The sequence below is a fragment of the Emydura macquarii genome, unplaced genomic scaffold, assembly GCF_026122565.2.
Source record: "Emydura macquarii macquarii isolate MOO-44397 ecotype Brisbane River unplaced genomic scaffold, CSIRO-AGI_Emac_v2 contig_3220, whole genome shotgun sequence".
Classification (NCBI taxonomy): domain Eukaryota; kingdom Metazoa; phylum Chordata; order Testudines; family Chelidae; genus Emydura; species Emydura macquarii.
Window position 1 is genome coordinate 1,302,171 of NW_027133357.1, and position 8,366 is coordinate 1,310,536.

The window sequence follows — 8,366 nt, forward strand, 5'->3', positions numbered from 1 at the left end:
GTGGTGGCTAAATGTGCCTCAGGCTAATATTTGTACAGCACCTAGCACAATGGGGTCCTGGTCCATGACTCGGGCTCCGAGGCACTATGGTAATACATGGCTCTCTACTCGGCCCAGGCCCTGCCTCTCTTTCAGTACTGCTGTTTTTAGCCGTGCAGCATTCTGCCGCCTCCCTGCTACAGGAGCCTCCCCCCACTGCCAGCCTTTCACTGACATGTTAGTTACTCACTGCAGTGTGGGTGCAGCAGGCTTGTCACTGCAGCGTGTAGCTACATGTCCCCTACATGCTGCCAACACTGGTGTGCAGTGTAGACATAGCCTCAATCCACTCCCCACCCCCAGCTCGCAGTTCTACCTCTTGTCCCCTCTGCCTTCACATCAGGCAGCTTCTTCCTCGAAGCTGCCTGGACCCAACAGGGGAATCACTGAGAGCACGGGAGAGACAGGCTCCTTGCTCTGTTTGGGTGCCCTGGCTGGGCCTCTGCATGACCCACAGCACCTCAGAACTGCACGTACAAGGACAGTCCTTGTCAGGTCCAGCTTACAGCGTGGCCAGTGCAGCCAGAAACGTTGGCAACTTCAGCTGCAAAAAGCCAAGCCCCTGCTGAGCATGTGCAAGCTGCAGTTTTTCAGAGGCTCATAACTTGGCCAAATACGGGCAGATTTCCCAGAGGTGGCAAAAGGCACATCCCTGACACCAAGGCCCCCCCGGCCAGATTTCAAGCCCTGCCCCAAAGCAGAGAGATGCTAGAGCTTTCCAAAGAGGAGACCTGAATTTTCTAACATGGGGAAAACAAGGTATTTTCCCTTAGCCTTGATCTCAGAAGCAGCTGAACTGTTTTGACAGAAAGTCCTTCTCATCTCCCTCTCCCTCACCCCACCCTGCCTCCCCCCCCCCCCCCCAAAAAAAAAAAAAATCAGCCTGCAGCAGACACCCAGCATGGAAAATTTTAGCCCAATTGGTTAAAATTTGGCAAAGTTATAAGCAACTGAAAATAGGCTTTTATAATGGGAAGCGTTCGGCAACCTGAATGTTAGGTGGCGCTGCCAGCCCTGCATATGGGAACCTTCAGGAGCAGGCTGTAGGAGCAGTCAGTCAGCTAATCCCTCCCCAGGACTGGGCAGTGATCTAGAAAAAGCCCTCCACATCCATTCCTCCCAGGGGTGTGTCCATAACCAGACCCCTCTTCTTCGTAAAGTTCCCCCAGCTCCCGTCGTCCCGCTAGCCACGGGGCAGCAGATCACCCCGCGGTACTCGGGGTAGGGCCAGGAGCCACAGGTGACTTGTTGAGCAGGGCCCAAAAAACGTCCCCGTCTCGGAGGACTGAGCTCATGCTGCTGTGAGCCTGGGTCTCAAGCCCCACTTAAACATGGAGCTGCCCCCTTCGGGGTCGGCCTGGGTTGGCTGCCAGCTGGCACAGCAGGGAACTTTGCCCAGGAGAGACGCCAGTGCCAAGGGGCAATGGGGCCTTGCCCTCCCCCCCCTGCCTGCCCGCCTTGCACATGGCCTGTACAGGGCAAGTCCCCAGGGCGGGCGGTGCAGTGCTGTGCGGTGCAGTGCCCCATGAACCCAAAGGGAGGTGGGCTGGGCTGGGCTGGTTCTGGGCAGCCTGAGCTGCATCAGGGCTCGTGGGAGGCGATGGAGGAGCCTATGGAGGTGCAGGGGAAGAGGGCACCGTTACCTCTCCCCAGCACTGGGCCTTCAGCGCCCACATCCCTCTAGCTCCACCCCCTCCCCAGCAGTGCTCCTCCAGCCCCGCCCCTCTAGCCCTCCCTCTCCCCAGTGCCTCCTCGAGCCCCTCCCTTCCGCCCCGCCCTCTCCCCTCTGGCCCCGCCCTCTAGCCCCTCTTCCCCGCCCTGGCCCCTCTGGCCCCGCCCTCCGGCCCCTCTTCCCCGCCCTGGCCCCTCTGGCCCCGCCCTCCGGCCCCTCCCTCTAGCCCCTCCTCCCCGCCCTAGCCCCTCCCCCGCCCTCTCGGCCCCGCCCCAGCCTGGCTTCCCCACCGCCGCCCCCCCGCAGGCAGGTTGTCGCTGAGCGGGGGGCTGCCCCTCCCCCCCCTCAGTCCCGCCATGGAGGCCGGGCCCCCGAAGTCCCGGGTCTCCCGCTGGCTGCGGCGGGGCTCCGGCGCCCTGGCGCACCTGGTGGCGCTGGGCCTCACCGTCTTCCTGCTGCTGCTCTCCCGGCCCGGCACCAGTGAGTGCGGGGCATGGGCTGGGCTGGGCTGGGGGTTCAGTAGGGGCTGGGGTGGGGGCTGAGGGGGTCAGTTGGGGAGCTTGGGTGGGGGCATGGGCTGGGGTGGGGGCTGAGGGGGTCAGTTGGGGAGCTTGGGTGGGGGCATGGGCTGGGGTGGGGGCTGAGGGGGTCAGTTGGGGGGCTGGGGTGGGGTGAGGGCTGAGGGGGTCAGTTGGGGGGCTGGGGTGGGGGCATGGGCTGGGGTGGGGGCTGAGGGGGTCAGTTGGGGGGCTGGTGAAGCTGTGGGATGACGGAGGGTGCAGGGGCCCGGAGGAGCTGCGGTGAGCAGGGAGGTGATGGTGCTGTAGGGTTGTAGGGGGTGGAGGAAGGGGACTGTGTGGCCTCTTAGTAATTACTGATAAGTGGGCTGCAGAAGTGCTGAGTGCCCACACCCTGCTCCCCATAGCACAGTGCCCCTGGGCCCCCCGAGCATGGTGCTGGGCCATTGGGGTCAGCACTGCATCAGTATCCACTCCCGTCTGGACCCTCTCTTCCACCTTGGATAACGTCCTCCCTGTTTCGCGCCTCTGAAATGGCGTGTCTTCTGTCCCGGGGCTGGTCAGAGTCCATCCTGTCCCAGCATTACCCATGTGCATACCCCCTCATGCTTGTGGGAAAGGGAGCCATGGGCCAGAGAGCAGGAGCCAGCAGGTTTACTCCTTGCTTGCTCTCCACTGATGTTTGTCAGTCACTCCTCATCACTAAGATGGGTGACACTGGCTTTTAAGGTGTGCAGGGACTAGCGGAGAGTGGGAGGAGAAGGAGGGGGTGTGAAATTATGAACCACTCAATTTTTCAGCATCTTTGAAACTTCCCAGCACGTCAGTTTCAGCATTCTCTGTGTTTGGATAAACAGTCTGTAGTTAGAAAAGGTCCATGGGGAGGTGGGGGCAGGAAAAATTGGGTGTGAAATGGGAATGTTGCTGTACAAAGACCCAGCCCAATTTAACATAGTTTAAAAGGCCGCACTCATCTTGGCTTTCATCTCTGTTTGAACATCCAGTAGTTTGTAAGAAACACTTGATTCAATCTGAGAATAGATATTATCTCCAAAGGATATATATAAATATTTCCAAGGGAAGGGAGGAGGGGAAGGAACTGAAATGCTGAATTCCACACTCCTCCTCAGCTCCATCAGGAAAACAGGATACAGAGCACCAGACGGTTCAGTGTATCCTCCATGCTTGAATGTCCCCATCCAGCTCCAGAGCCAGGGGACAGGAACTATAATGGTGATGAGAAGTGCTCCCTCTGATTTACTACTTGGCAGGCCAGAATGTGTGAATCATTTCCTGTTTAGCACCAAGTGTTGCCCCAGCACTAAGTGTTGACTCTTTCCTTTCCAGGTCTGTTTTCTTGGCACCCCGTGTTCATGTCTATAGCAGTAAGTTTTTTTTTTTTTTTTTAATGTTTATCTACTAGAAATGTCCCAGGGTTTATAGACACTTTGTTTTGCTTTTGGAGATGTTAGCATGCAGCTCTGGGTTCCCTCCCCCAGAGTCCTGCTGGTTTTGGTAGCAGATGGAGCCACCCTTAGCAGCATGCACTCATTTGTGCCTGTTGGATTCAGACCGTGATCCACTGCAGCAAGTGCTATCTTCCTGAGGACTTGCGTGTCCTAGTTGGCTCCCGTTTACCCTTCAGATCTGGTTTCTAGTGTTCTTGTGAGTGGATATGGTGTTTGGAGGGAAGTGCAGTCCGTGTCTGGTTTCTAGAGTAAGTGATCTGGTATTAGGAATGAATTTATTGCCCACATCTTTAAAGAAGGTGCTCTCCTGATTGGCAAGATGCTCCCTGAACACTAGTTCATAGCCCTGAGCAGATGGCTCTCCGATTCCAGATGTGATTCAGTATCAGTTTGGAGGTTCTTTTCGGAGTGAAAACTGCTGTACCGATGGCTGAAAGCAAGGGTTCAGGGGTGAATGGATTTTTTCTGAAGCAGAGTGAGAAGCCTGTGAGAATCAGCAAGAGAAATGTGTGTATCTGGGAATTCTGAATGTACAGTGGGAGATGGACCCTCTTACACTGTCAGGAGTTAAAGGTGGTTTCCATTACATATGAAATAGATGAGAATTATTTATTTATTTCGGCTGATAAACTGGTCACCAGCCACCATTTTCCAAGCACATTTACACTACTTTAAAAGTATTGCTGAATGCAAACAACAAAAGGGCAAGGTTTAACTCAAACTCCAACTCCCCAGAAAAATCTCTTCCCGTGGCAGGCCTTAAGGAATAGCTAGATCCTGTACGTGCCCTGAAAGTTTAAAAAATGTTTTTTAAAGGTGGGACACGTATTCCAGACTGGAATGCCCTGTTTCCAACCCTTATTTCCTCCCCACTTCCTGCCTCCCTCCCCCCCGAATAGAAACATGGGCTGCAAAATAGCCTCCTACCTGAGCTGCAGTGGAGTCAGAAGAAGGTCCCCAGGAACATGCAGTAGGGTGCTTTTTAGATTAAAATCAACACCTGGAAAGAGGTTGGCAGTGGGTACAGTGTCCGGGTTTGACATGTGAATGCTGCGGCAGTGTCCTGTGCCGTGAGACCTGCAGCTGCAAAACCCTGACACTGACGATCCCATATATACCAATTCTCAGTGGCAAAGCCGAGTTTCCCAGTTCCTCCATATATACACTGAAACCTTGGCTGAAAGGATGCTCTTGTCACTGGTTGTGGCGACCTCATGGCTCTGCCCACAGGAGTAGCTCAGGTTTGGAAGCATGAACTCTTCCTTCCTCGTCTAAAGGCCCCTTGCGCTGTTCTGTCTCTGGGTAACGTGCTGCCCCACGCAGGGTCCTTGGCCAGTGTTTGTCAGGTGGGTTGGGAGGTAAGCGGGTGTCATGTTGCTAATGGTCTCCTGTGTCCCCAGTTCTGCCTCTGCCTGCCCGAAGCCATTCTGCTCTTCTCGCCTGAGAACTCCCCGTTCTGCTTCTGCTCCCGCCAGGTGAAAGTGTGGCTGCACTGGACGACGCAGACTCTGGTGGTCGTGGCTGCCACGCTGGGCCTGGGTTTCATCGTCTCTAGCAAGAATCGGAGTGAGCTCCCGCATTTGGTTTCCTGGCACAGCCTCCTGGGCGTCCTGACTCTCGCTGCCACCTCTGGCCAGGCTCTGTGTGGGCTTAGCCTGCGCTTCCCCCAGCTGCTGAGGATCTCCTCTGTGGCACGGCTGAGGCTGTACCACGTCACGTGTGGCCTGGTTGTCTATTTGCTCGCCACCTTCACTGTGGTCCTCGGGATTTGCTCTGACTGGTTCCAGGCACAGATCAAAGGGGTGGCTTGGTATTTCTGCCTGGCACTGCCCATCTACCCTGCCCTGGTGATCATGAACCAGACCACTAGCATTCACCTACCGAAGAAAAGGGTGCATGTCTGAACTCCAGCCTCCCTTCTCCCTGTGCCTTTTCCCACCCCAGGGTCTGAGCTCCGACCTGCCCATCTCTCTCTTTTCTCCCCCCCCAGCCCAGGGACTGAGCTCTGCCCTGCCCTCCTGCCTTGATCCATGGTGCATCTGTGTGTTGGGGGCACGTCCCTTCGCTCCCTGTGCTAATGATCAATTTCCCTTTGTGTGTTTAGCAGAGCTGCCCTGTTGGTGTAGATCCTGAGCTGCCATATCACAGCTAAGATGTGCACTTAATCTATCTTTGCTCAGGTTTTGGAAGCCTGGGGTTCAGTTTCCAGTTCCTGGCTCACATTGGAGTCCCTGCCCCGTAGCACTGCAGTGCCGCTGGCCCGGCCACTGGATGAATCACTTTGCTTTTCGGGTGCAAATCCCATCCCCAACATTGCAGGCCGAACTCCCCTGGTCGCCTCTGCTTGGGCTGTTGTGATTGTAAATAAGGCAGAAGAGCGCCTGGGTGCATCTGGCTGCCGGCAGCGTTGCAATGGGCCCAAGATTCTCTTCAAATTGGATTAATTATTGTTCTTAGTGTTAATCTGGGCTTCCCATTGCCTTCTCATCCTGCTACACCCCACGGTCCTGACCCCTGCCAGCCCTTGCAGCACCCCAGGCTGTTCCTGCGTGGTAGGGTTGGGGGTTGTGGTAGTTGGAACCCCAGGGACCAGCAGGCTGAAGGAGCAGTTGGAAGACGTTGAGCCTTTTGCCTGGATTCTTGCCTAGGTGGGGTATGGAAAGTGTGGTCTGTTCTGTGGCCTATGTGAAATGAGTTGGTGATCTGGGTGTGGCTGAGGTATGCAGGTAGGCACCTAGATACTATATGGTGAGGGTAGCCCCATAGATAGGTGGCATTGGGAGTGGAAACCTGCGTTATTGCTGCCCAGGCTGTATCTGTCCTGTGGGTAAAGAAAGGCCGTGGCTCTGCAGGGTCATCAGCGTGGCACCTTTGACAAGCACTGAGTTCTCCTTAGCAAAGGGGGGGAGGGACACGTGGGAGATACCACCCGCACTGCGGTTGCTTGGCACTCTCCATGTCCAGCGAAGCCCCCTAAGAGAGGTGGCTGTTTCAGATGCCAGTTGCAGTACTTGACTTCCGCTCTTGTTCGTCCTGCTACAGTGGCAGGTCTGTACCCGTATGCCGCTCTGGGGCAGAGGCCGTGGGGAGTTGTGTAGCTGGGTTAGCCCAGTGGGTTGTAACGGGAAAGCACGAAGCTTGCGGCACTGCTGGGTTTTTCGTGGGCTGGGGGTGGCTTTGCAGGTGTAGCCAGGGGATAGATTTACTAGCTGTGTGGGCTTTGTACCTTGCGATGACTTGGGCTTTGGACCTGGGCTACACTTCAAATTTATGTCATCCTGGCTACGGAGCTAGCGAGCGCCGTGGCTGTGCTGACCGCACCCCCAGTGTAGCCACAGTTAGGTTGATGGAAGCAGTTTTTCATCAACCTAGCTACCATCGCTCAGAGAGGCGGTGTTCCTACCCCCATGGAAAGACCCATCCTGTTGCTTTAGACTGCATCAACGTATGGACTCGTGCTGGCATAGCTGTGGCGACATAACTGTTTTGCTGTGGTCCCCGTGGTGTAGACATGGCCGTAGTCAACAGCAAAGCTCCTAGGGCCGTGTTTGGGTGGTAGCTGATTGACTTAGACTATTCCCAGATTTAACCACTTCACAAGTGGCAATCTCAGGACTTCTGGGGGGCGTCCGTCTCCAGTTTCTCAGGGAAAGTGCCTCACTGGCTTACATTGCATTTCCCTTTCCAGTTCACTTTTCCTTTTCATCTGTTGCCCTCTGGCCGGCATCGAGGACACCTGCATAGCTCTGGGAAGGGGTTCACACCTGGGACCCTCAGCACGACAGCCCCGAGCTAAAGAAGTAACTCTGCTAGCTCTAGTGGGCCACTACCCTGCCTGGGGATCAGCCACTATGCTAGTGTGGGTTACACATGCAGTGGGCAGACTCTGACACTGCAGGGTAGGGTGGGTACAGGGGCCAGGCAGATATGCTAGCAGGGGAGGAGACCCGGGAAAGGGCTTTCATAGTTCTTGGTGTGAACATGTCACTGAAACCCTTGTGCTGTCTTCTGCTCAATCCCACGGAAGTGGAAAATGAGCCAGCATGCAGATTCCTCTGCAATCAGGGTTTGGTCCCCCTCCCCATGGACTCACTCCTCTTTCTGAAACTACACCTGCAGGGTCACTCTGGATTAACCCTGCAAAGCTAGGAGCGGGCAGCAGCAAGTGACACTTCCCAAGTCCAGTACATTCCTCCTTTTAGCTGCATTCTGAGTGGCTCCAGCTCCATTAACCCCACTGAATCCCCTCTCTCTGGTGTTAGGGGTCCAGAGAGCCTGGCTGAGTCCATGCCCTGCAGGCTCAGGGCAGTGGCTTTGCCTACTGCTTATCAGCATCTTCCATTTCAGGGAGCTAATGAAGTGCAATCCTGGACGTTCACAGCTATGTTCGTCTCTGGTTATATGGAGCCTTCCATATGATGGGTGCTTCCCGGTGTGATGTGGGACAGCCATGTCTACCCCACCCTGTGAGCTCAGGGTTTGGGTGCTGGGGATCCTAAATGTCCTTGTACAGCTGCACTCCAGCTGAGAGCCATTGTAGGGTCCTTGCTACCTATGGGTGCTGGAGAGACCCCACTTGGCTGTCTACCATGCAGCTTTGGCACTATACAAATATCGAACTGTCCCTGCTTTGTGCTGGAGTAGAAACCTGTAAAAAGCAGCTGCTTT

At 55.6% G+C, this 8,366-nt stretch overlaps 1 protein-coding gene across 2 annotated transcripts; it reads left to right on the plus strand.

Moving 5' to 3' along the window:
- The first annotated feature begins 2,001 nt into the window (after nucleotides 1-2,001).
- CYB561D1 (cytochrome b561 family member D1) lies at nucleotides 2,002-7,315 on the plus strand. 2 transcript variants are annotated; one of them, XM_067531718.1, is made up of 3 exons: nucleotides 2,002-2,191; nucleotides 3,577-3,614; nucleotides 5,099-7,315. In XM_067531718.1, exons 1-3 carry the CDS (start codon nucleotides 2,068-2,070, stop codon nucleotides 5,600-5,602), a joined length of 666 nt encoding a protein of 221 aa, XP_067387819.1. In that variant the 5' UTR covers nucleotides 2,002-2,067; the 3' UTR covers nucleotides 5,603-7,315. The 2 variants fall into 2 exon arrangements, with proteins under 2 accessions (XP_067387819.1, XP_067387820.1); XM_067531719.1 differs by having other exon boundaries at nucleotides 5,174-7,315.
- The last annotated feature ends 1,051 nt before the right edge of the window (nucleotides 7,316-8,366 follow it).

Coding starts and splice junctions, on each gene's coding strand:
- CYB561D1 (XM_067531718.1), top strand. CDS start 2,068: ATGGAGGCCGGGCCCCCGAAGTCCCGGGTCTCCCGCTGGCTGCGGCGG. Junction 2,192..3,576: donor GCTCTCCCGGCCCGGCACCA/GTGAGTGCGGGG, acceptor TTTCCTTTCCAG/GTCTGTTTTCTTGGCACCCC. Junction 3,615..5,098: donor CCGTGTTCATGTCTATAGCA/GTAAGTTTTTTT, acceptor CTGTGTCCCCAG/TTCTGCCTCTGCCTGCCCGA.